The sequence below is a fragment of the Simochromis diagramma genome, unplaced genomic scaffold (assembly GCF_900408965.1).
Source record: "Simochromis diagramma unplaced genomic scaffold, fSimDia1.1 OVJJ01000603.1, whole genome shotgun sequence".
NCBI classification, from domain to species: Eukaryota; Metazoa; Chordata; class Actinopteri; order Cichliformes; family Cichlidae; genus Simochromis; species Simochromis diagramma.
The window spans coordinates 26,319,955-26,347,786 of NW_024387414.1; the positions used below are offsets into that span (position 1 = coordinate 26,319,955).

The following is a 27,832-nucleotide window of genomic DNA, read 5'->3' on the forward strand; positions in this document are numbered from 1 at the left end:
GAGCAATATACCCCATAACTGTCATAAAAAACGTTTTGTATACTCGTCTCACAGCAGCAGCACCATGAGCAGAGTACTTTACCTTGGTGGAGCAGCTGCATGCGGTAGAGTGGGGGCAGAGAGGTGAGCAGGCAGGTATGAAGACGCATGGCGAGCAGGTACCTTAGTCCACACTCATCAAGAGCCTCGCCACCTACACAAATACCAGCAGTTGATCAGTTTTCCCCCCGAAAGACCACTCAACAAGAGGGCAAAGACCTTTAAACTCAAGTATCACTTGAGTTCATGTGATCCTGTCACACAACAGGTCTCCAGTCCTTGAACCTTCTTACCCTCTTCTCTGCTTACTTAGCACAGGAACAACCTGCTAATGTCTTCCTCACAAAAGACTAAATAAAAAGAACGAAAAACCGAAGTAAAAAAAGGCAAAAGATACTGAAAAAGAGAAAGGAGCAGTTTAACCACCAAGATTTGATAGCTGGCGAATGACTCAAGAAAAGTATTCCTTTCCTGTTTGTTAAAAACATTTATTTAACTTTAATGCAATATTGGACCGATTTGCTAGGTTTCAATTAAATACCAAGACTTAGAACCAATTTGCTTGCTAAAAATATGTATAGCAGGACTGAGGAGGGGGACCGTAATCAACCTTTACTGCAGGAGTGCAATATCAGTAAGGATGCTGTTATGACTTCTTTTTAAGGAATACAGTGTTTATGCCACATGTCAGATGTATTATATTGTACACAGTCTCCTGTACATATCATAAGTATGACTGGAACACACACAAACTAGACAGACCTGTGTACTGTTGATCAGTGGAGCTTGCGACCTCAGCACTTGTGGTTGCAACAGTATCAGCCAAGGCCACCAAGAACATCTGCTCTAGGCGGGTCAGGCCTGGAAGGCTGGAGTGCATGAGGTGACTGGACAGCACCTGGACACAAATGAGAAGAAAGCAAGTGAAGCAGAGAACTGATAAACAAATATTACTTCTCCATAAGTAGATTTTTATGTAAAGGGAAGCCTATTTTTTATTTCATTTTTACCTGAGCATGTTCTGGTCCAAAATAGGTAGGCCCATATTGAGAGAGGTTAATAACTCGGGATTTTTTCTCTGGTTTATCTGTGGCAAAGTTTACAAAGTCATCCGTGGTAACTGTTGGCACCTGTTAATGCAGGAAGAGAATGGTTTAAAGTCCTTACGTGCAGGTAAACCTTTAACAACAAAATCTGTTCAAGTCTCAACTCTTCCTACCTGGAAGAGGTCAGCATACTGGTCCTCTGTGGACTTTTGGGCTGCCTCACCATCAGTCCCTTTAGTTCCCTTAGCATTCTCTTCAGGTCCTTTATAAGAGGTGTCTAGGTCAGCCAACATGAGGGAGTACAGAGGCAAGGGAGGGATGGAGTTGATCTCTGTGTAGTCCCTGCCTCCGTCACGGCCCGACACTATGGTGTCTTTTGCTGTGCTGCCAGTAACGCTGATTGTCCGAGACAGATGTCTTCTGGCTCCGCCCTCACCTGCCTCCACATCCCTAACCACAGCGACTTCTCCAGCAATACATTTTACCAGGTGGGCGAGGATGGCCTGACACACACAAAAAAGACCAAGACTTTATTAAAATCAGCTAATCCGCATCAAATCGTGTAAAAAACACTGAATAAAAACTCACTAGATTTCACTTGGATGTTTTCACTACTGAATGAGGTAGAAATGGACTCACCTTGGCACGCCGAACTCTGCCCAGGTCCATGAGTTCCAGCAGCTGGGTTGGATGGTACTGAGGAAGAGTTGGGGACAGCGAGTGAGCTGCTTCAAAGAGTCCTCCTTCTTGAAGTCCTGCCGGGGCACGAAGGGCCTCATCTACTGCAGTACTCCCCTCAAACACACTCTTTGACCTGGCCCTCCCTTCAAAGATCGAGGAGGACACTGTGCTTTGACCTCCGGCTATGTCTGCTGATGAAAGGTTGCCTTCTTCTCCCTCACCGGGCTTCTTGTCCTGATGCCACTGTGCATACACATGCATTTCACAGTCCATGCCCACCACTAGGATGCCATCCCTTACCCAGGAAAGGGAGACCGGCAGCGATGGGGTGCCATCCACAGATGACAGAAGGTCAATGGTCCGAAGCAAAATCCAGCGTGAGCGGATCCCCTGTTTGATACTGCCCCCTAGAGGAAGGGTGATAACAGCCACACCCTCCTTGCTGCTAGTCTGCTCATTGACCACACCAGAGATACGGCCATACATAAGAATGTTGGAGCCCACTCCCACAGTGAGGATGTGCGATCCATCCTCCTTTGACAGCCAGTCCAAGTGCACGTAGTGCTTAATGTTGGGTGAGCTATGGTCTCTGCTCATGTACAAGTCAGACCTGAGGTGAAGAAAATGAATAACCTATCAGACATACAAGCAAAACACTTAGTCTGACAGAATATGATAAACGTAATAGTTCCTGACCTGCTGTAGACAAAGAGATTTGAGTCCACACTGACTCTTGGATCCAGGGTGGAAGAGGGTCTGGCGAAATCATCCAGGTGGACAGTTTGCTCTAAAACCCACTCTGAGCCACCAGTAGACTCACACTCGTAGATGGACACATGCATAGAGAAGTCTTCTATGGAACTTAGACTCTGAGGACAACAGAAGACCGTTTGATTTAACATGACTGCTGTGACAAATCAGTAAGACAGTAAGGCTCTTAATAATACTTTTTACATGCACCTTAACACTAAATACACAGACTTGCTTGTAAGCCAGACTGCTGATGTTAAACCTGAACTTATTTTCACTTCAGTGACATCTAGCTAGTTCTTAATCCCTTCTCACTAATGCTTATCATTTCTAGATGCAGCCCAAATGCAAAACTTGATCATTCTCCACTTTACATAAAAGTAAAATAATATGCAGACACAGGGCATTAGTATCCATTAATGGGAGAGTCCAGGGTCCAGCCAAATGATGTTTCTTTGCCCAATTTACATTTTTATTGCATTTTTCTTTCACCTCAAAGTAATTTCCACAATTTCTATGCTGCTATTTTTTTTGTGGTATAATACATTCACAATACAAATACAAAGCCAAATTCTAATTTCCTACCTGTCCTTGTCGCGGCTGTTTGAAAGCCACAGCCAGCCTGCCGATGTAAGAACACGACACAGCTACAGGCCGGCCTGACACACAAACAGCACTGTTGTTGTCCTCCTCTTCATTCATCAGAGCCCAGGGCTCCCAGCGGTACACCCGATTGTCCTCGCCATCCATACCATTCCCATCATCACCCTCCACAGCACAGTGCCAGAACCGCACTCGGGAATCAGAGCAGGTTGTAACAATCAAGTATGGAGCCAGGCACACGGGGTAAATAGAGGAGGAACTCAGATGTCCTGGTAGAAAGAGGAGACAAAATGAAATTTAAGAAGATTTTTCTTTAGCATATTCTTTCATTTAAACCCACCAGGAAACTAATTTCCTCAAAACTGAATGATAAAGACACACAACCTATTGAATATACTGTGTCGACAGACATTGAATTATTACAGTAAGTAAGGACAGGTGAAATGATGCATTAATTTATGTGTAAAAAGAAAAAAGAAAAAAAGAGTTTTTACTAGTGCTGTCAGCGTTAATCTGTCAGCTGCACGGCGTCAACGCGTTAGCGAGGTTAGCTCGTTAATGCGTTAGCGCTGTGCAGCCCCACGCATAGGGCGACCCGCGCTAACTCGCTAACGGAGATTTACCGCGTTAATGCGGTTATGGCGTTAACGTCATTTTAACGAGATTAATGCTGACAGCACAAGTTTTTACACATCAGCAACAACAGCATGGTTATACTCATAAGTTTATATTCCAACCTGCAGATGGGGTCGCCCTAGTAACCTCCACCCCATGAGGAAGGTCAAGGCGTTTGCTGTAAACCAGTTTCGAGCTGAGGATCAGTTTGCTAGCAGATTGCAAGTTAGCTGTTGAAGTTGACCGTGGCAAGGGTCTGACAGGAGACATCTCTGGAGACGAGTCAGCATTCACAACTTGATTGGGAACCATCAGCTGGCTCTGGAAGCTGTAATCTGGGCTTGGCTCATCTGCACACAGAGGCAACACATCAGAAGAGACAAGTTAATCTAAATTAAAAAAGCAGACTTCACATTATTTTTCAATTTCACCTATAAATGCTTTGCTTCACGCACCAAAACACTTACCCACACAGGCCTGCACAGACTTAAGATGTAGATGCCACATCTGCAGAACGGAGTTCCTGTTGAGATCCTTTTCGATCACCACCAGGAAAAACTTCTCAGAGAAGGGAGGAGGTTGGTAATCTGGATAGAGTAAAATGCAGTATTATCGTCATCTAGTGACAACTGGGCTGTAAAATAGGAATAAACAGACCGACACAGAGTTTAACAGAGTGCTATACCTCCCCCAGGTGGAAAGGCTGGTGTGTTTGCTTCTGGTTCTTTCTGGGGCTTGTAACCTAGAATGAAGTCCTCTTGGAAGACATGTAGCAGCTGTGTACTGGCTCCACACTGGAGGCACATGGACATAGCATCACACAGTTTACTATATCTATTGATCAGGAGGTTTCAGTAGTTCATGCCAAGAATTTTGGTCTGTCATTGATCTGAAGTGGGTGAGTAAAATACAGAGCAGCTGCTAACCTGGTTTGTAATAGCATCCAACTCTATGATACAGCCGGGTCTGGCTGTGGACTGCTGGCTGACGATATTGAACACTTCGCCCACGAGTTTCTAAGAAGAGATATACAAGGAAAAAATAAAACACAAAAAACACATAATCTACTTTGTATTTCATCATACTGCATTTCATTTAAAACCATTGGAGTGGTAGAAAGTGTTGCATAATATTTTTTATATTGTACAGAGGAATGAAGTCTGGAAATTGTTATAAGGGCATAAGGAAAACACATATTTTACTTCAAAAACAACATGGCCACATGTCCTATAAATTCAGGATCTGTGTGACTGATGTAATAGGTGTTAGGTTATTTAAAAGCTGGCCTATAGCAAAAGTTAACATCTGTGAATAATGTGTGTATTTGACAGCTGCTGTGTTTTATGGTTGGTGTACACCTTTAAGCCAAACAAAGCCAACAAAGCAACACATAAGCCTGATTTTAACTCAATTCTTGGTCCCTCATGACAAATTCTAAAGTTCCGCAGTGTGAGTAATGAAAACCCAGATAGGTCTGAAGGTTCTCAGTCATCCAGGTCATCGTAGTCAAAGGAGCTTGCAAAGAAAAGCGTCTGGACTTCTTTAAGTTACTTGAAGACGTTTCACCTCTCATCCGAGAAGCTTCTTCAGTTCTAAGGTCAAATGGTGGAGAGTCCCAGATATAAACCTAGTGGGAGTATCCCCCCACAGAGGGACAAAAGGACCCCCTGATGATCCTCTAATCGCCTGAGCCAAGGTGTGAAACTGGGTGTGGGTCCCAATCAGCCAGAGTTTCGGGTGAGTTCATTGTGAAACCTGGCCCCACCTTATCATGCGAATTCCTGAGATCAGATGGCCCAGGATGTGAATGGGTGTTAAGGCGCCTGGGAAGGGATCTCAAAACTGAATTACAGATGGCAGAGAGTTGGTGTCGTAAACCCCCGCCTCTGTTCAAAGATGGTCGCTCACAGTGGACATAGATGGCTTCTTTCACTCCTCTTTCAAACCATCTGTCCTCTCTGTCCAAAATGTGAACACTGGCATCCTCGAAAGAGTGTCCTTTATCCTTAAGATGCAGATGGACAGCTGAGTCTTGTCCTGTGGAGGTGGCTCTTCTGTGTTGTGCCATGCGCCTGTGAAGTGGCTGTTTGGTCTCTCCAATGTAGAGGTCTGGGCATTCCTCGCTGCACTGTACAGCATACACCACATTGTTAAGTTTGTGTTTTGGCGTTTTGTCTTTCGGGTGAACCAGTTTTTCTCCAAGCATGACATCCCGGTGCATTTCAGACCCAGCAACACGCTCAGACAAAAACTGGTTCACCCGAAAGACAAAACCAAACAGCCACTTCACAGGCGCATGGCACAACACAGAAGAGCCACCTCCACAGGACAAGACTCAGCTGTCCATCTGCATCTTAAGGATAAAGGACACTCTTTCGAGGATGCCAGTGTTCACATTTTGGACAGAGAGGACAGATGGTTTGAAAGAGGAGTGAAAGAAGCCATCTATGTCCACTGTGAGCGACCATCTTTGAACAGAGGCGGTGGTTTACGACACCAACTCTCTGCCATCTATAATCCAGTTTTGAGATCTCTTCTCAGACGCTTTAACACCCACTCATATCCTGGGCCATCTGATCTCAGGAATTCGCATGATAAGGTGGGGCCAGATTTCACAATGAACTCACCCGAAACTCTGGCTGATTGGGACCCACACCCAGTTTCACACCTTGGCTCAGGCGATTAGAGGATCATCAGGGGGTCCTTTTGTCCCTCTGTGGGGGGAAACTCCCACTAGGTTTATATCTGGGACTCTCCACCATTTGACCTTAGAACTGAAGAAGCTTCTCGGATGAGAGGTGAAACGTCTTCAAGTAACTTAAAGAAGTCCAGACGCTTTTCTTTGCAAGCTCCTTTGAAAACCCAGATACATTCACATAAACCTTAAACGAAAACTATCACATTGCAGTGAGCAATAACAAAACAGTGCATATATACTCACAGATGTTTCAGGATCTGACAGCTCATCCAGTAGTTTCCTGGCATCCACAACAGCTTGATAGAGACGCAGGTTTTTACCATCTGATGCCACGAAGCAGGCACTGGCACTGTTACAGTAAGTTCCTGTTAGACACAACACAAAGATTGCAGGCTTAATATTGGGCAATGCACATAACTCTGAAGGACACTCATAAATGGAGCCACCCAAGAAAACTTCTTCAAAGAGCAATAATCGGGACAAACTAGATTGAGAATGGGTTTGAATTAGAAAGGGTATATTTTTTTTTCTTTCAAGACTTATGGCATCAGTATCAATAAGACAGAAGAACACTGCATTTTGACCGCAAAGCTGGAACATACTGCTGATTCGTTTGCTACTGCTGGAACTGAGTAGCTTTGACAGTTGTTCAGTATTTCCTGAGAAATTCTGAACTTAATATCATCCTGCCACCTGAACAAAAAAAATAACTAAGTGCAGCAAGAGTCTCAGCAAGAGTGAAATTTTCCCTCTTAATCAAAATTCTTGTTATTAAGCTACTACTACTACTACTACTACTACTAATAATAATAATAATAATAATAACAACAACAACAACAACTCAAAAATCAGCTTTATATAAAAATGTACGGTATATTTACCAAGTACAGTGCTGGGTACTAGCGTGGGTAGCCAAGCAACATTGCTGAAGGCAGAGGTGTGCAGAGAGTTGATACGGGCCAATTCTGAGACGCCTCCAGTGCAGGACAGGGGTCCAATGTGGTCCACTCGCCACAAAATCAGCTCACTGTAGATGGCGTTGGGGTCATGGAAGGTCCTTGTAGCTGCATTACGAAGCTGCTTCCTTAATAATGGATAACAGTTACAATTACTAGCCCATCACCAGCAAGCTAAACCCATTATTGACTGCTTCAGTTCTCTACCTCTACTTCATGCTATACCTGGGAAGACCCTTTGGTAGGGGAAAGGTAGGAGGCTGCTCTCCTTCCAAACTTCCAGGGGCTGAGGGAGGGGTGAGCAGGGCATTGTGGTGAGAGGAGGTTAGCAGCAGCGGCAGCACTGTGTGACAAGCTTGGTCATTCAGATGGAAACGATGGCCGCAGTACCGGAACTTATGAGATACTGTCAGTACATTGGAGAAGTCAGAACGCTCTGCAAATGTCACAGCCCACTGCAGACAGAGGAATCAAAGCTTTTTGTGAGGGAAACAGAATATGCAAAAAACATCAAATTATAGTGTGAACTGCAAAATGATAGATTGTCTGAGAATTGCGTCAAGCCTGTGGAAACATCTTGGGCTAAAGTGGCAATTTATCAAAACATGTGAGCAAAGCCCTCAGAAAGAAGAGCGAGGTTAACCTCAACCTCGTACCTGGTTAAGAGATCCATCAACATGCTTGGAGACCATCATGACAGCTGGACTAATGTGAGGGTTGGGAGGGGAGGTCACAGCAGCAGAACTAAGGCCAGCTGAGGCTGAAGCAGAGTGGGACACATGTTGGACTATCCTTCCCTGCTTGCCTACTCCAGCGCTTACACCCTCAGTCAAAGTGCAGGCATACATGAGGATGTTTTTACTCAGTGAGTTGGCATCTCCTGTGGGAAACGCCACCGGAATACGGGAGGAGAAGGACACCTGGAGGAAAATAAGAAACAGTTGCAAATATTTTCTTAGTGTCTTAACCCTTAAGAGATCCACCTATCAGTTTAAAGCAACATAATAATTCAGCTTCCTAACGATATTACTTTTGGCTTACTCATCTGTGCTAAACCAACTCAAACACATATTTAACTTGTATTGTGTAGATATGTTTTAATATTAGAGCATTAAAGTCTTTTCATACTGTACTGTATTTTTGCAGTCAATGCAAAAGGGATATTTTCGAACAAATTTAAACATCTGTGCAGCTGAAGCCCAAAATTCAGTCCTTTTAAATTTAATATCCTGATTGGTCCTCCTTACAGGAGTGCTGAAGTGCTGCTCTTTCTAGGACAGCCGGATGCTACAGTGCAAGCTTCTCACTGCATATCAAAGTGAAAATTAGGTGAAAAATTACTTGGGCTCTAACTTTATTAAAATGACAAAGACTTCCTTCAGTAAGTTATAACAGCTTTTGCTAATTAACATTAATTCTGTGGGTAACTTGATAAAGCGCAGAGTACTCTCCATAATTCTCTATTGGAGAAAATGAAAAAATATATTCTGAATGTCAAATACAGCTGGAGGAATGCTGAGTCAATTTATATTTGAAAAAAAACAGTCACAGAGTTTGTGCTGTGAGCAAGGTGTGTACGAGCAAGTAAACGACTGAATTCAATTTAAAACAGAAAAGTTACAATTTAGGAAAAGAGATTATGATTTGCTTGAAAAATGTTTTTCATATTCTGAATTTTTGTGCACACCTGAACCTGTCTGAAGATGCCCTGGTTGAATTCGTCCAAGTATTTTACATGCCAAACCAGGAAAGATCCATCCAATGGATGGATGGTAAACAGCATGTCCGGGCTCTTGTTCCACTCTGTGATCAGAGTCTCCATCTTCCTCTCTAGCAGCATGGAAGGCAGAGGCATGCTAGAGCTGGATCCTGGGGAGGATGCCTTGGTGCTTCCCTGCTCCCCTGACTCACCCTCTTCTCCTTGCTCTGAGGATGCTTTGTCAGACATCTCATCCAGGTCTGGAAAAAACAAACAAAAACAAAAAATTATTTAGTCTTACACGTGTCCTTTACCATGGTATGTTTTAAGCAACCTTATATATTGTTAGCCTGGTCATACCAAAGTCAAACTTCATAGGGGATCCTTCAGGATCCAAGGGGTCCTCAGTAGTTTGGTCCAGCTGTTGTTCAGAGAATTTACGGAGTTGCAGCATAAAAAGGTCCATGGATGAAGTGAAGCTAAGATCCTTATTATTGAGCCAGTGAACCACAAAGCCTCCGCCACCTGTGCCATCGTCTGGGTTAAACACTGCAGAGTCAGCTAGCACTGATGGGATATCTGACAGACAGAAACATGGCAGGAGCACAAATATTACACAAGCTTAGATTAAGTTTACAGCTCCATTCAATGTGCACATTGATTCATTTTAAAAACCCAGTCCAACAAAAAACACTACCTGTGTTGGGATTAATACTGGCCGAGATATGGAAGTGACACAGGGCATTGGCATGATGAGCGATGTGGCGGTGAGTGTGTGCATCCTGTGTGCCCAGCTGAGAGGGCAGCAGCTCACTGTGTGCCACTAAAGCAGAGGACCGTCGCCGGCCACGGCGCAGATGTTTTAGGTGGTGGATTGACTAATTAGAGAGGGAGCACAGGAATAAAGGCAAGAGAACAGGTCTGTGTTATTCCTTTCTGAGAAATATTCTATTTTTTGGTCATTTATGAATTATTTCTGCTGAGATTGAACTAAGTGTACCTCCAAAGCATGTTGGATCTTGTCCTTATTGCCTGCCAGGCCTGGCAGGCTAGAGCTGAAGGACTGTGTGTTCTCAGTGATCTGTCCACCAAGCAGACTGTCTTCAGGTAACAGGGTCTCCGACCATAATCTACACACTCCATCTTCACAAGATGTCAGCAACACATTGCACACTGAACCCCTATAAAATAACAGAAGAATGTAATCGTCCTTCAGTAGTTCTTTTTTTGATTCATTTTGCCTTTATTAAAAATGTTCAGTCAAAACACATTTTAGGGAAACAACAATTATTTCTTATAACAAGAGTTAAGTATGCATACCCCATGACTAAAATAAAATTATTGCTGGATGCCCAGTTATTGAACCACATTTTTAACCAAGTGCGCTGAATATCGCTCTGGCCTAGTAACGCATCACTCAAAGGAGGCAAAACCTCATTTTATAGCCAAAACATTATGTCTGGCTTTAAAAGACAACAAGCACGTACAACAAAAGTGGACAAATATACACGTTTACAGCATATTATGTGTGTAATCATGTGTGCTTTCTTACTTGGGCATGTACTTGCTGGTCTTCCTCCAGGACACACCAGTGACCGAGCGAGGATGAGCCAAGTAAACAAAGGAGAAGTGAACAGGAAGAGGCTTTTTATCAGACGGGTCCTGGACCACCACTGCGGATCTCCAGCCAGTAGTGGGATACCAAACCTTGAGTAAACAGTCATCCTGTACATGTGCAGAAAATCATTATATAGGCAAACTGAGGTACAAAAAAATGTTTCAACAATTTGCCATTTTTAAAAATGTTAACATGAATCTTTAACCTTTCCAATTGTGGCAAAATACTCTCCATCAGGAGACCACTTGGCTGCGTGGACAGACGCAGCAGTCCTAAAAGAAAAGGAAAAAGAAACAAAAACAATATCAGCTATTAAGGTTTCTCATGTGATGCCAAACACACTTTCCTCAAGAGCTGTTCACCATGTTGGACATAATGCAATCAATGGTTGTTAGGAAATAAGATTCTCAACTGGCAGGAAATGGAAGCTCCATCAGATTGAAAGCTCTCGTTGAGTGAAATCCGTCACAAAGAAAGTGCTATAGCAAGACGTCACTGAGCAGTTTATAGCAGCGGTCCCCAACCTTTTTTGCGCCACGGACCAGTTTATGCCCGAAAATATTTTCACGGACTTGCCTTTAAGGTGTTGTGGATAAATACAACAAAATAAAACTAGTACCGGTACTGAAAAAAATATTTATTCATAACACACGTGAAAAGACCCAGGAAAACAGAGTTAACGATAAAAACGATAACAAAATAACGCTGAAAACCGATAAAAACCCTGAAAACCTGAGTCTCAACTCTCACGGCCCGGTACCAAATGACTCACAGACCGGTACCGGTCCGAGGCCCGGGGGTTGGGGGACCGCTGGTCTATAGGACTGCAACTGTAACTGAGAGCTTCAGCCATTATTTTCCCCAGCAAACACTTCCAACCTTCTGGGAAATACTCGTTTCCCCCCCTTTGCACAGGTGTTTTCCAGATGGTCAAGGATCGATCTCTATTCCTGTGTGAGTGGGGTTTTATTCACCTGCTCCTACACTGTCACCATAATTTTCACACGTTCAACGCAGCAAAAAGTTAACCTCACATGGTTAGTGGTCAAGCGTCAGCAAAACCCTTAACATCCACTTCTCCATGGAAACAGTCTGTTTCTTTGTGCACAGGGTATTGTTGGTCGCAACCATTTCGTAGTTTTCTGTTAGTCATCATATGACAGTAACGAATGTGGTTTCATATGTCTGTGTCTACTCACACAGCTTAAGGCGTGAGAGCGGCACTGCCTGCTGACTCAGAAGACTAGTCTTCGTGTAAGGCCAGATGTGTTTGAATAATCAGTAACTGACTATAGGTTTTATGAGGGAAAGGGAAGATTTCAGAACGTTTTCTGCACAATGAAGTGATTAACTCTTCACTGCATAAGAGAAAATGACCAAAAAAAGTTTACTTCCAAAGTAATAGTGAAAAAATAATGTATGCAAAATATTCAGCTGTTGCCTCAAAGGTACACAAACTAGAATAACTGCCTTGTTGCAGCCGACATCCATGTCTGGGCATGCTCATCATATTACACTGTGTGTTGTAAAGTGTTTTTGAAGAACATCATGGTCTGTGAACATTTGTGTGTGTGTTATATATATATATATTTTATTTTATTTTATTTCTGTTTAATGTTATCATCGATGACGATTTAATTCAGTTACGACCAGAAAGGGTTTTTTTGTGACCTTTGACAAACAAAATCTAGTCAGTTCCTTCCTGTTTAGATTGGTGCCAAATTTGAAGAAAATCCCTTTCTGCATTTGAGAGTTATCATGTTTAAAAGGATAGGGCAGGTAGACAGACAGAGAACCCAAAAATATAATACCTTTTCAGAGCAGAGGTCTAAAAATCCACCTCAACTTTCTCAAAACGGATTTTAAATTATTTCTAGATTCCACTTAAAATTAGACAAACTTGGCTGAAGAAAGCATCTTCAATTCCACAAAAAGAGATAAGAGGAGGTGGGGAAAAAGTATCTGGTCTGTTCAACACTTAATTTACTGGTTAGTTAAATGTCAAGGTATTTATCCTAAAACGGTAGCTTTGTAAGGCGCATCACCCTGAAGCAGCGAGTTTTGTTTTTTAATAAAACAGTATATAGAATGTAAGCCAAAACGCACTTGCACTGCCAGACACAGTTCCAATCACTGAGGACAGGGTGGGGCTTGTCGTCAATCATCTGCCCATCCTCCTCCTCTATCAGGGCATCCGTCAGTGGAGGTGCCCACAGCTGGAGTCGCTCGGTTGCTGCTAGGATACGGTTCCCTGAGGACACAAAAGCACTGTGTTACACACCTCATGTCCCACGTTGACTACTACACTACGCAGAGCCACATACAAACTGTGACTCTTACATAATGCACATGCTGTTTCAGCCAAATCAAAGGGTGGTAGGAGAAGGAGCTGCCTTTATCTGGTAATCATAGAAAGCATTTGTGTACCTTGTGGGTCCCAGGCCAGGTTGTAGGTGATGGCATCAAGGAAGAACTGTCCTGTCTTTTGCCACTGATAGTTAAGCTGCTGTTAGTGGTGGGAGAGCGATACACACCATGCAGTGTTACTGGAACAAAGGTGTAATTAAATCTGCTACATACTGATTTAAATCCTTAAATCTGCCTAAAAAGCTGGCGCTGGTACTCACCTTGTGGCGTTTATTTGGGTTGATAGAAAGAGGTTCAAAGATGCAGACTGTGTTTCCGTAGGATGCAGCAATCTAAAAATAAAGAGCTGTGTTCATCATCACAACATTACTCATCCCATCAGTGCTTTTGCACAGTCACTCCCACAGGAAAAAGGAAGGTGTGGTGTGGTGCAGGAGAGCAAAATGGCAAAGGAACACGAGAAGTTGAAGACAAATGCAAACGAGGCAAAATGTACCGCTTTCCGCTCAGCATAATTGATAAAATCTTTTAGCCACAGGACAAAAAAAACTAAAGCTGTGTGTGGGAGTGTGTCTCTGTGAGCATTTAACACTTACCCTGCCAAGCTGGTGGGAGCACTCCACACAGCCCACCTGTATGTTTCCATTTTGAGCTCCCGGGATAATCTGAACACACTCAAAGTCACTAGCCAAGATCACTACGTCGCATCCTGAGCCATAGGCCTGAAAATACCAGAGTATAGGAAAAACAAAATCACATTTTAAGTCATTCAACAAATGTAATCAAGACACTGAGATTTAAAATTACAATAATTGCAAAATGTGTCTGGAAGCTGGAGATCATTCTATATGCAAATCTTTTCACTATGCTATTTTTACTACTTCAAATATTTATATGACTTGATTTTAACTAGATGGACAATATATAGCCAAGCATATCACAATATCTGCAAAAGCTGTGTCAATCACATGAGGCAAGAACAGCTCAACAATTGGAAAGAGGCGTCTACAGGAAATTACATTCGTAGCTGAATGGTGGGGAGAAAGAATAACAACAGCGTGACTCTGCAGTCGCTGAAACAACCTCCTGATCTGTTTCTATTACACACCAATATCGGTCATTTTTGTTTTTACCATTTTCTTGAAAATAAAGCGCATACACAGGACTGATCAGCCACTGCAATCATAATATCATTTAATGCACATATGTGGTGATTTTATAGCACTATAGCATGATTTCACATGATTTATTGAAAACAGCATTTGTGAACATCATTCTCATGTGGCACTGAATGAAAAACTGAGCCTTTAACAGCACATGTGACACTGCATCTGAACGACCTGAGCCTTGCCAATGCAGGATTTTTAAGACCAATGTTTGGGGATTTAAAAAGCCAATACTTTGGTACTGGTCAACATTTTGTTTTCCTTTTTAGATACATGAAACATATTCCCGACATTTGTTGGCTAGTTATTTACTCGTTTATGCTCTGCCTGACTGCGCTTAGAACAGCTGCTTGTTGTTTTTGTTGCGTTCAGCGCTGTTGCAAACAGGAAGGTTGCAGAGTGCCCTCTGGTGGACAAATCTCCACATATTCGAAGGGTGTTTCTCCCATCTCTCATTTAATTTTCATTTGTCAGCAGCTATAAATGCCAATACTGATTGAACTGAAAGTAGCTAATATCATCCCGCCAATAAATCAATCAGGCTCTAAAACAGAAAAGCATATGAGGCACATACCCCCAGCATCTAAGATAGTCTAAGACACATTTTGTGGATCATATTTCACACAATATTTAAAGAAAACTGATAAACATTGATGAGACAAAAATTTCACTGATCACATTCACCATTATATGCATGCTGTCGCACTGCCGAATAACTGCTGTAAGACTAGTTTTAGTTACTTCTCATACAAATCAAATAAAACCAATTCCAGACAAGTTCCTTTCCACCTGCAATACTTAACCATGGGAGGATATCCATGGTGTAAAGTCCATACAGTGTGCATTTTTTGTTTCCTTTTCAGTTTTGCTGAACAGACAAACGTTCATAAACAAAACTTCTGCTTTTGCTCTCATCTTGGCAGATGAACAAGGGCGTGCCACAAAACTAAGTAATATTACATTGTAACTGTCACACTTTCAGTCTCATTCATGAATAAAACCAAAGAGGAGCTGAAAAAGTTAAATTAAATGTTCAAAATATTTACATTTTGTGTTTTAGACAGTGCATGAGCAACAGTCTAGCAGCAAGGATTTTTATACACTTGTGCAGACCCGGTGTAATACCTACAATATAAAGATTTGGAACATCGACTGGAAGGTAAATTGATACGATGCTGATTGCCAGCAGCTGGCATACATGAGCAGAATGACAGCAGCACCTAGGACACCAGCAAACTGGTCTCACAGCAGCAGTACAGTCAGGATGACGGCTTGTGTCTTTCATTATTCAGGAGAACAGGAGGAGACGCTGAGAACCACTAGGTCACACAAAACACGCTATAGCCAGTTATATAACACTGAGTGACGATCAGGGGATGAAGTTATAGTGAAAACTGTCATAGGACCGTACTTTAAATACTATAATTTAAAATGTGAGTGACACGTAGAAAGGAATAAGGGAGGTGCAGTGTGTACTTCATTCTTACTGCGACACTTCCCTCTGAACATTACAGCTGGAATTAAAAGCGGTCACCGTCACGCGCTGTCTAGGACTGCTTTGCACCCTCTCCCTCACATTCACATTTAGACACAACAGGACCTGGAGCTAGTGAGCTTAAATATACCCAAGTTAAAGAGGGTGACCCATCGTTGTTGTTTTTTTAAATCATCCTCAAATCCACATAGAGGGTTGGCATACAAAGGAGTGCATTTTTTAGTAATAGAAATTTAATTCTGATATGCATGGTATTGTGTAGTGTGATAGTCTGTGTGGAAAGACACTATTAAAACATGGCGTTAGCACATCATACAAGATTAATAATCATCGCAGTGTGTGCTCAGCTTTCAAAGCTTATCCACATGCTATTGCTAACTGACAACTGATGCACTGCCAAATATGATCCAGGTGGAACTTGGCTCTAGAGTATATAGAGCCAAATAGATGGTGTACCAAACAAAGGAATCATTCTGAATTGAATGTCCCACACTGGTTTGGGACAAATACATGTATCATTACCCTATGACAAAGACTGGCACTGTGTAACAAACAGAGAGAAGATTTAAATGGATAAATAACATAAAAATACAACAGTGTCACCATCATCAGGTAAGAGATTCTCGGTCAGATTATACCTCAGGTTTGTCTTTTATTTAGGTGTTTTTAAAGACTGAGATATTCCACGGTCACATCTAGACAATCACGTCTCCTGTCTATAGCATCTTTGGCCTCTGACAAGCATTACCTCTGATCTGTCTGCACGGCATTATTCGTGTGCAGAAGGGAAAGGATATTAGAGAGGCAGGGAGACAGATTCTAAGATTAAAGTAGATCAACTAAGAGATGTGAAACACTATGACTTAGTCAACAGTACATTTATTTAAATGGCAGTCTATTGCAAAGCACCACCGTTTGCTGAAAAGTCTAATCAATGTAATGCCCAGCTAACTTTTAAGATAGTAATTTGATTCAGTAAAAGATTAAATTAGGCGGCCACTGATTGTGTCTGAATATATTTGGATCATCACACTCAAGTATCTACAGCTTCTAAATCCACCGACTTAACGAGTGTGACCCTGATGGAGCTGCATTTCTTCCCTGTCAGACATATAAGCTGCTTATATGAAGAATGTTGCCGCCATTGGATAAATATCGTCTGTCTACTGATGAAAGAGCTGCAATCAAGCAAAGAAACAATAAACTGTCAGTTCTCTGTTAAATACAAACTATGTATTTTTGAGCACTATCTACTTGAGAGTAGGGCTGCACGATTAATCGTTAGAAAATCGCGATCTCGATTCATACTTATGTGCGATCTCATTTCCAAATGACAACGATTTAAAAAAAAAAAAAAAAAAAAAAAAAAGGACGACGACAACGATTGTACCGCATTTTGATCCGGGACGTAATCTGCATGAAAACAAGCACTCACTCTTCCTGCTCAACAAATGACAAGGGCGGAGCCTTATACCACGTGATACAGAAGCTGTGCCGTGTGATGCTAAAATTAGCAGGGAAAAAACAACGGAGAGCACGTCAGGGATGACGAGAAAGTGACAGGAGAAAATCCGTCCCGGTCAACCACCCAAACATCAATAACGGGAACCTTACACAGTGCCGTCCCTATACACGTCGAACTCCCGCAGGCACAAAGAAATTACGGAGGCTATTTATTACTTATCACCTGACCAAAGATGTGGTTCCCATCAACACTGTGCAAAACGAGGGATTTAGGAAAATGATCAACACCCTAGACAAACGCTACACAGTGCTGTCCCGCAACTATTTTTCTATTGTTGCACTACCTGCTCTATACACGCAGTGTCGAGCAACGGTGGAGACGGAATTTCAAGCAGTACAACATTTTGCGGCAACAACAAAATGTGAGACATTTGTTGTTTTTATGTTTATTTATTGTTTTTATATGTTCAGTTTCAACTGTTACGAAGTTGATGTGCAGTTAATAAGTGCAATAAATATTTATATTGGAAAAGAAAATCGTGAGAGAATCGTGATCTCAATTCTAAGCCAAAAAAATCGTGATTCTCATTTTATGCAAAATCGTGCAGCCCTACTTGAGAGCTTTGGTAAACAACCAAAGGTCAATTATTAGCTAATGATTTAATTAAACCTTAAAGCCCTTATCCCAATAACAGCGCAGGTATCTATAACATGTGTTATTATTATACATATATATATATTATACAAGACATAATGTGGATTGCACAACACTGGACATTATATTCTTCATTTCCAGTTAATACTTGTACAGCTGCTGTTATTGTGTATATATTTATTTATATTTCTTCATACATTCTTATATAGTTCTATATTGTGTATTTTGTTGTACAGTTATTTTATTTTCAACTTTAATTTATATATTTTATCTTATTCTTTCCCAGTTAAATTTACCCTTCATTCTAATTTGTGTTGTACAGTTATTTCATTTTTAACCTTAATTTATATTTTATTCCTTCCTAGTTAAATTTACCCTTTTTAATTTTTCATATTTATTTCCTATCTTATTCATAGCCTTTTTTTTTGTTTTCTTTAGGTCACGAGCAGTTGTCCAAGCATTTCACTACATATCGTACTGTGTATGACTGTGTACGTGACAAATAAAATTTGAATTTGAATTTGAATTTATTACTGATAAGAGCTAAAGAAACGAGGGACGTTTTGCCAGTCTCATTTTAAATGCTATTTGCATAATGACAGAGAGGTATTTGTTAATGTCTTTTAAAATAAAGGAGTGAATGTAATTGTGTTCTGTGGTAATGAAAGTAGATATGAGGAACAAAGTGAGAGATCACTTCTGCCTTCATTACATCAAATGCCACTTTTACATAATCACGTGATCATGTTCCAAAGCCCCAGCTGCTACCATCTGTGGCATATTTGTGCAAGCTAGCAGGACTTACAGTGAACATAAAAAGCTTTTGGTGCATTGTTTTCTTTAAAGGATTGATCAATTCTGACTTGCAGTAACCTGGTAAGTCTATCAGTCTGTAAGATATTAACCCTTGCGAATCCTATGGCGCAGACCTGTACTTTGACTCTTCCACTTATAGTCACATGGCATGGTCTTTACTGTTCTCTGCAGCAAGATTGCAAGAAAACAATGAACGTTTTAATGCCAAACACAACATCTAGATTCAATCATTCTTCATTCTCTCAGTTAGTCATAGCATATTCAACTGAATCAATGTAGCCAGCCAGGCGGGTTGCTTTTAGAACAACAGGGGACCTGTTTTAGTGACACTTTTGCTTCATAGATACATAATTAACAAACATTTTTTGGCCAAGATTTATGTAATCTTAGACAATCCTATCCATCTTTGATCAATGTGCAGCACCTTCTTCTATTGCAGTAACTATAAGAACATTTTCAGAAATATGGAGCTTTGGGAGGGAGTACGTGCTCCTCCTCTCCTTGTGCTTAGTTTACAGATGTATTCTATTTTTAGCAGATCACACATCTGCAGATCTGCATATCAAACCCACTACGCTTTTTACAGATATTAAGACACCGACTACGGCTTAAGAATCACTTTAATAGACATGAAAATGATCTTTCTAACCAAACTTTACAGCTGTGTGTTAGCCACAGTTAATGACAGAAAAAACAACACGTGATTATTAAAAATCTGCCAATATTATATTTTTAAATATGTACTGTTCCCTTTAATTCCGACTTATAGATCAAACTGTTCTGGTTTCTCAGCACATAACCACCATCTATCAGGCCACTGCACAGGGAGAAGGCAACATGTCTGCTTTTCACTTTCCAACTCTATTTAAAAATATCTCTTCTGATTTCTGTCAATATGTCAATGCAGATAGTTTAGAATGAAACACTGCAGACGCCACGCTGAAGCCGGTGCCCTCATGGCTGCTCTAGATTAGATATGTACGTATGTGTTCGTGCGTTTTGTCAGAATCTGGCCTCCGAGCCCTAAGGGTCAGTGGGAGTGTAAATGTGTTTGCTGGACATGAAGCCCAGTGCTCTTCAAATACCCTCTCACACACTGAAAGAAAACACCAGGCACAGAAACCGGGCCCTTTCGGCAAAGCGATATGCAATGCTTTAGCTTCAAAATCATCTTTGTCCTTTGCTGTAGCGCATATTTGAGGATACTGAAAGATGCCTGGTTTTTTTGCATTTAAACTGCCCTCATCAGTTGCCAGTATTTAAAAAACAGATCATTTTAACTGTAATAAACAGCACGATGCTCTACTGTACTATAATTTAACAGAATGGCATCAATCAGAAGGGAAGGACAAGAGCATACCCATTCTTCTGAAAAAATTTAAAAAAACAAAACACAATGACAAAACACCACCTCATTAATAGGCAGCAGGAACAAGCTCAGATCTGGCAGCTGTAATAAGCCAAAATAAAGTACATTCATCAGGCTATCAGTAAAGTCATCATTCCTCTTCTGCTATCGATTCAACACCAACACAGAGAGCAACAGTTTTGGATTCTGCTGCACGTTTACTTCAGCCTGTCAATTTGTTGGGGGCAAAAGAGGACTGTGTACTGTGACATTACAGATTCTTGCCATGTCTTGTAGCACAAAGCGAAATATTGACTTGTCTTCTATGTATTCGGGGTCGACTTGAGATAGATCTTAACAGATCTTTGACACACAACACGCAACAGAGGCAGATTCAGCTCAAGATAATAGCGTTTGATCAAGATGCCTAAAAACCCATCAAGTCTATGTGACTGATGTCCGACTGCCCCATCTAAAACTGTAAACCTCTAAAGAACATCAAACACTTGGTCATGAAAAATGTAACTCATTTATTCAAGTCAAAGCAATGGCAAATGTCTTCTGATTATGTTCTTCCCCAGTGACAAAACACGGCCATTCAGCCGCCTAACTCATGTATCCATATAAGGCTCTCTACGTCACGGCTGGCGCAGCTGATGCCAGGATGACAGCGAGCTAACGATCTGTGAGGAGGATTTAACGCCAAATGGGAGCAAGCTAAGCTAGTTCTGCAACCACACCAAACACAGCGTTTTCCTTCTGTGAAGGTGCGCAACGTCGTCAAACCCTGACACACAAGTCGCCCCTAATCTGCACTGCAAACGAATTTCACCGGCGCGTATCCAACTGCAAATATTTGCCAATAAATGTTATGGCTGCGCAAAGGGATTCCCTTGCAGTAATTCTAATGTTACGAGATGCAGCTAAAGGTCATTTGAGTGGCTGTTTTAAAATTTCTTGGGGAGAATAATGTCAAAAACCTTCACGTAAATAGCTAATGCAAACACCGCAGCGGATCATGTACTCGTGGGGTCCTGCTTATCGGTGACTGACTGTCACGGTAAATTAAAAAAGGAGCTCGTGACACGGATGCCCCGCGTAGTCTCAACCCACTGTTTGTGAATCACTCGGTGCGGCAGTTTGGCTAGCACACTACCCGGCTAGCCAGTGCTTTAGCTCGCTAGCCAGCCCGTTTACAGCCAATATAACGCTGGTTAGCTAACTACCCAGCTAGCTAACTTAGTCGCTAGCTTCAATGGGTGTCATCTTTGAGCAAACAATATCAAAATAAAATCTTACCGTGAACTGAATGTCGTTCACACTTCCCACCGAATAGCAGCAATCTCCTGGGTTCACAGCTCCCGTCAGCACCTGGTGCAGATGCATTTTCCTTTTATTTTAGCAGCAGACGGGCTCTCTTTTTTCTAATTATTTATAACGAGTCCACCCTTTCGGTTTCTCCATCTAGCAGCAGAGACTGGGAATTCCATCATTAACATTAACGTCGTCCTCCACAAACGGTGTTGTTGCGGAGAACCTGACTTGGACTTGAATAAATAAATTTTATCAGGTCCTGACATTTATTTAAACGTGTAAAAACGGCCGCCTGCTGCCTCTCGCTGTCAACACCATCCCGACGATTAATCGTGAGAGCCGAGGCAGCGGGATCTCTGCAGCGATCCTGACATGCGCGTTCACAGCGTTGTCCAGGCACGACTGAAAAGCCCTAGATAGCACAACCTAGACTGGAAATCTTTACTGCTGGATATGTGTGTGAGGCATCACTGGGCGTATTTCTCACTGAGAAAGGTGTGTGCTTAAGCCCTCCTATCTATGTTATAGAATGACATAAAGTTCATATCAGTAATCAACTGTACTTTTATCTGTCATGTTGTTCAGCTGTTCTAGTAGCACTCTTCTGTATTTAAGGGACTCCATCTTTGTGGATTTCAATTTATTGCTTGTAAATGTAGGGTCCGGGGTCTAATTGAACGGGTTAAATCAAAAGTGGTAAAGGGTGGGTTTTAATTTAGACAATATGATGTGTATACTGCGGACAGAAAACATTTAAAATACAACAGTGAGGGCATTTTATAACTGATCAGACACACATTCATAGAGCTCTGTGGCTCTTCTCCTTTGTGGTTCGCCACTTCCAGCTGAAAGAAGGTGGCTAAGATTGCAGACATACTGGTTACGGTTAGTTAGTTAGTTAGTTTCTTTTAGGATGCATATGGCACAATGTTTCAGTGAAACTCCTGCTTTTTCTTTAGAGAAAAGCTAATAAATCTAGAGATGATCCAAACGGAGACTTTTCCTGTTTAATTTCACTTCAGTTTTGTAAAATAATGTATTTGTCTTTTGGTCTCAATGTCACAAACAATTTCTTCAACATTAGAATTTCCAGTGTTGTACAAAAGTCTTGAGTCACACTTTATTTCATGATATTTTGCTTCCAATGAGCACACATCTTGCAATTTTCAAAGTGTTTTTGAGTAATAGTTCTTCAGGTTTTCTCAAGGCCTTTCATTTTTTTTCTTTAGACTGCCTTTTCATGCATTTTCAGTCCAGTTTTTGTACCTGGGGTGTTAAACGCATGTTTGTTTGTTTGTGCCTTGGCCTGTTTGTTTGTTAAGCCACTGACCAATGGATCATTCAAGCATAAAAGAAGCACATAACCCACGGGATGAACCACTTTTGTGTTTGTTAAGAACCCATTTTAAATTGTATATTTAAGCAATTTGTTACTAGCAGCCTGTTGCAAAAGCTTCCAATTTTTTAGTTAAAGCTATGAAAAATACAACAGTTTGATATTATTTTGCACCAACAAGGTGATGTTAACTGAAAAGCTGATAGTATGTATATGAACGAAGAAAAAACAGAATAAGATTTGAGCTGCCATTCAATGCCATCTGTAGGCATCTGATTGGCAGCACCTTCCTTTTTCAGCATATCAATGATCCCAAACACACCGCTGGTGCAGTAAAATCATGCACACACAGAGAAACACTATCAATTATGGATTTGCCTTCCCAGAGCGCAGACCTCAACATTATGAAGCAGTGTGGGATCATCTTGACAGAGAACAAAACAAAAGGCAGCCAACATCCAAAGAAGAGATTTGAATGTCCTTCAAAAAGCCTGGAGAACTACTCCTGAACACTAAAGAAATTACACAAAGGCTCGCCTGAGAGAGTTCAGGCTGTGCTGAAAAATAAAGGTGGTCCAATAACACTGTGGAAGCATAATATAAAATCAGTGAAGAAATGTTCTAATGAATAAAAAGATCACATGCAACTGTCCTGCCTCTTGTTTGTACTTTTTGGATTTTGAGATTCACTCAGGCACCATTTAACAGAGAACAAAGGGAGGTGAGCAAGACCTGACTGAGCTTCAGCGTAACTGTTCCACATCTGTTTATCTGCTCTAATTCATCTCACTGATGAGATTTAACAGAACGCATCAGCACAATGCTGTTTATCCTCTTTCCCCCTTAAACTCCCTTTTACATATCGGCTGTAACACTCTCCTTCATTGTTTGTAGAAAAATGATGTGAACGATCTGTGGGGGATGATATGCAACTTACCATCATGGCACTGGCCTAGTTATTTAAGCCACATTGACATCATCAAGCACAGCCTGCCTGCAAGCCACCATGACACACAGGACATCAGAACAGAATATTGTGAGGCAGAAGCCCAGAGAGAATGTGACACATACGCATAAACAGTGTCAACAACAATGGCGGGGCACACTCATCGTGTCGTATGTGTCTATCCATTTAGCGTTTGGTGACTACCATTTTTTAAACTTCAAGTGTCAGACTTTACAGCTGTTCTGCATTCATAGACTGGTCATAATGACTGATGATTAGCAATAGGTCCTACAAAGAACATAAGTCCTCCATCAAAAGAGTTACATTTACAGTTTAACCTTCAACATCAGGTTATAATTTACGCTGTCGTAATCTTGTGTAAATTAGAAACAAATTCACCAATGACTACCGTTACATAACCCAGAGTGCCATCCACGAGCTTTAAATTCTGTGAGACTTTACCAAAAATGCTCTCTTTTGTTTGTTTTTGAAATATTTTAAGATTGCAGAGAGGAAGTGTGACTAAAACCTTGAGTGCATTCCTTCAGGATGATGATGAGTGACTGAAAAAGCAGTCTAACCTGTTTATACTAATGCACGTGTTTGCATCTTATTTTGAGATAATGGAAGACATCTGCTTTAGATTATTAGGAAAAAGGGAATTGGTACCAGATATGTTGTTCAGTGACTTTGGTTTGCAGGCCAAGAATACTGAGGTCTCTGAGACTCCACTGCTGCAGCACACTATGTGTGAAGATAAGAATGTATTTAGAGCAAAAAAAGAAGGAATCGTGCAAGAATGTGTATAGTAGGTGTTTGACAGGGTGAGTAATAGGTACTGTATGTCTGAATATTGCAGGAGGGTTTGATGAAGGTTGATGCAGTGTTTCTAGTCCCTCCAGTACCACTAAGAGACGCTACCTTGATCTACAGAGATGAAAATTAAGTGCATTATAGATTTTCTCATTTCATGGATGGCTGCTAGCTGGAGGGAGTTCCAGTCTGGGTCTGAGGTGCAAGACATTCTGCTTCCCAGCACAAACATGTAATGGGGTTTCATCACCATTATATGTGATGGGAAGTAATAAAGAAAGAGTGTTCGATACATACTGTTAAAATAGCATGTGAATGTCTCAGCATTGCATCAAGAGGTGTGCAAATAATAACACTCTGTGTAGATGTGAAGAACTAGCAGGTAGTAAATGGTTACAGAAATAAAGATTCACTGGATCTCGGAAATTGTATTAATTCTGAATAAAACTTCAAGATACAAGATATAAAAAAGCAGCCAAGCCTGGACGCTGAGCCAGTCAACCTTCTGCATCCTTTGGTTCTATAGTCTGAGCTTCATCTGTGCTGCAATGAGACAAATATGGTGTGTTTACATGACCGCACAAAGTTATAATTTTTCTTTATTGAACCTGTTATACATTTACAACATATCTATTGACAAGCTTTAAACTTTTTTTTTTTCTTTTTTTTTTTGGAGGGCAGTGACCTCATCCATGGTGTACTGGCCATGAATATCATATGCTTTACAACTGCAAACCGTAATATGGAACTCTCATGAAGATGTCACAGAGGATACCTATACTAATTTACAACTTCTTTTACAACGTTTATTCTTGAACTCTGCTAGAGCAGCTTTTCATGATTCACAGTTCAGAAATGATCCTTATTTACGGCACAGCCTCTCAGTTCATCATCCGCCTGAGACAAGCTATTCATTTCAGCCACCTTTCGCTTCCCTTTATGTCCTTTTCTTCTGATTTTCTCACCTCACTAGAATAGATTTGGACAGCAGTCAGGTTTGGCTTTTGTATTTTATTCTGATCTGGCTGTGAGGTGACCATACATCTGCTATCACTGACATCACACAGAGCCAAGGACAGATAAATATAAAAAAGAAGAAAAAAACTGAGTCAGAGACAGATTAGAGATTTCTGAACTATGACTTTTTGGCTCACAGGAATTGCTTGGCACTCATTGACTGATTATTAGAAACCACGTGTGTATGAGCATATATGTAACAGAGCATGCATATGACATATAATTGGTAAAAACATAGCAGACTCATTCAATATGCTCCAGTGGTTACTTTAAGCCTTTAAATGTTACTTTAACCTCATTAAGGCTGCCTTTGGATTCATCTTCTGATGTGCGCCCACCATATTAATCCCCCTATTTTTAGATAATTTGTCAAAAGTTTGATTAAGCTCTCTTTTAGAGTACTTAAGAGTCCTGAAAATGAATTAATATTACACTCAAAATAAGTGATGGTGTTCTCCCCAATATGGATTAAAAAAAAGAAAAGAAAACAGTCATTAGATCAACCTGTTTAACTGCTTTTTAAACTTAAATAGCCAATCAGGTGGCATCGCATGGCAGAAACTCAGTGCATTTATTCATAAGATGAGATAACCTTTGTTAGTCCCACGTATGGGAAATTTGTTAATGAAGACTGTTCTCCAGGTAAAATGCTTTGAATGCACATTTACACAACTAAATGGCTGTGTTAATGAAAATAAAAAGATTCAACAAATCCTTTTAGTACGTGACACAAACAAAAGGAAGCATTTCTATGGACAAAGAAACCCCTCCACTTGGTTCGACCTGCTTATGTCATGTGTGACTTCATCAGGACTTTAAAATGAGTAAATGCTAGGCAGGCGTTTCCCCACACCTGACCCACATGAAGACTGAAAAGACAGAACAAAGTAAATATGAACAAATGACTTAATCTGTAACATAATAAAATATAAAGAAACATGTAACTGAGTATTTGCCTTAATTTGCAGAATGTTTGATTTGCCGGCATCAGAACGCTTACACGAACAAACCCGAGACAGTGAGTGCAACAATGTTACTCCACAAATAGTAAATCATAGCAAATAAATAGAAACAGAATAATGTGTATAATGTGCAAAAAAAAAAAAAAGGTCAACACATATGGGACAAATGGAGAGCATTGCAACTGCTCATCCACTTTGTCACACCTGTCCATCTCTTTATGACCACAATGTAAGCCGTCTTCTGATGGCTGTTTTCAGCAGGTTAGTGCTCCATGTAAAGCTAACTTGTATTTGGTACATGGTGTCATACCTGTGGAATATTGTAAGTTGATAAAATTGTTTCCCTTACTCAAGTTTTAGTATTTGTAAAGAAATTCACCTGCTTTGGACTTTTAAAAAGACTATTATGTGTCTGGTATATGAGGAGCTTTAAATAAAATATCAGTTCCCTGTAAAACTGTGGGTTCTACAGGCCTCCAAGTCTGTTTTCAAAGATCAAACATGCAAATATTCGAGGAACTTAAAGCATCCATCTTTCGATCTTAACTTGAGCTACGCGTCTTAGAGTGCATATTGACAGAGCACAAGGGCCACATATTTGATGTGAAAAAAACTGAAGGTCCCAGCTCAAACATGCTCAAATGTTCAGCAGAAAGTATTTTTTCTCTCCAAGAAGAGAAGTGTCGAAAAACTCTCCTACTTTTATTTATTGTTCTTCTTTTTTTTGAGAATAAAAAGTATAATAGTCACAAACCCATTACACCATATTTGTTTTCCAGCCTGCATTGTGAAAATGATTTTTTTTAAATCATCTATTGATCTATTATCTGTTAATATTTAGTATTTTTGTCCTTAGTTGGTGGTGACAGATTGTTTGAGCTTGAGACTGAAGGCTGAAAGTCAGGCTGGCTGACACTGGAGTGAGTTGAGTAGGCTGGAAGATGCAGAGCTCTGCTGTAGTGAGCTGGCAGGTGAGCCAATGGATTGTTGTCCTGAAACACAAAGAAGAAAATTACTTTGGATTTATGCAAAATTACTGAAGACCAGAGAGTAGAAGGTCACCACCCTTAGCGGTACACAAATTTCCACACAGATATTGAAGGAAATCTCTGTCCGTAGATAGAGCTTTTCCTCCTAAGGCATGGGCACCAATAAGCAGAGTTCATCCTTTAACATATAACAAAATTAAAAATATTCTCATGCATGATCAACGGGCAATCACGATACTGGCCGGAGTACCGGGAGCAGTTTGGAAGAACAAGAAGACGCGGAGACTGTTCTAGGTTGTCATTCCAAACTGACTCAGAGGTTTATTTATCAGACAACAGTTTATATAGAGAGAAAAAAGGTTCGTGTGTCAGTTTTCCCAGTTCAAACCGGTACAGACCAAATAAGGAAACGTCTTCCTGCCTTGTGAGCAGAGAAGTA

The 27,832-nt window shown here is 40.9% G+C and overlaps 1 protein-coding gene across 5 annotated transcripts in view; it reads right to left on the bottom strand.

Annotated features, from left to right (window-relative positions):
* Positions 1 to 21,743, bottom strand: part of dmxl2 (Dmx-like 2) — a 40,885-nt gene extending 19,142 nt beyond the window's left edge. For 4 of the 5 annotated variants that reach the window (XM_040011000.1, XM_040010999.1, XM_040010997.1 and 1 more), the window contains exons 1-26: positions 21,316 to 21,742; positions 13,669 to 13,794; positions 13,333 to 13,404; positions 13,133 to 13,211; positions 12,812 to 12,956; positions 10,911 to 10,977; positions 10,640 to 10,812; positions 10,088 to 10,268; positions 9,785 to 9,965; positions 9,448 to 9,666; positions 9,076 to 9,347; positions 8,045 to 8,308; positions 7,614 to 7,843; positions 7,314 to 7,516; positions 6,676 to 6,797; positions 4,661 to 4,750; positions 4,420 to 4,528; positions 4,202 to 4,321; positions 3,857 to 4,084; positions 3,102 to 3,388; positions 2,463 to 2,635; positions 1,725 to 2,376; positions 1,259 to 1,588; positions 1,050 to 1,169; positions 802 to 937; positions 83 to 193 (exon numbers count right to left, since the gene is read on the bottom strand). In XM_040011000.1, coding sequence (XP_039866934.1) covers positions 83 to 193; positions 802 to 937; positions 1,050 to 1,169; positions 1,259 to 1,588; positions 1,725 to 2,376; positions 2,463 to 2,635; positions 3,102 to 3,388; positions 3,857 to 4,084; positions 4,202 to 4,321; positions 4,420 to 4,528; positions 4,661 to 4,750; positions 6,676 to 6,797; positions 7,314 to 7,516; positions 7,614 to 7,843; positions 8,045 to 8,308; positions 9,076 to 9,347; positions 9,448 to 9,666; positions 9,785 to 9,965; positions 10,088 to 10,268; positions 10,640 to 10,812; positions 10,911 to 10,977; positions 12,812 to 12,956; positions 13,133 to 13,211; positions 13,333 to 13,404; positions 13,669 to 13,794; positions 21,316 to 21,402 — 4,777 coding nt within the window. In that variant the 5' untranslated portion in view covers positions 21,403 to 21,742. Of the gene's footprint in view, positions 1 to 82; positions 194 to 801; positions 938 to 1,049; positions 1,170 to 1,258; positions 1,589 to 1,724; positions 2,377 to 2,462; positions 2,636 to 3,101; positions 3,389 to 3,856; positions 4,085 to 4,201; positions 4,322 to 4,419; positions 4,529 to 4,660; positions 4,751 to 6,675; positions 6,798 to 7,313; positions 7,517 to 7,613; positions 7,844 to 8,044; positions 8,309 to 9,075; positions 9,348 to 9,447; positions 9,667 to 9,784; positions 9,966 to 10,087; positions 10,269 to 10,639; positions 10,813 to 10,910; positions 10,978 to 12,811; positions 12,957 to 13,132; positions 13,212 to 13,332; positions 13,405 to 13,668; positions 13,795 to 21,315 lie in introns of all 5 variants that reach the window. The other variant, XM_040010998.1, reaches the window with a different exon arrangement.
* Between the last annotated feature and the right edge of the window lie 6,089 nt (positions 21,744 to 27,832).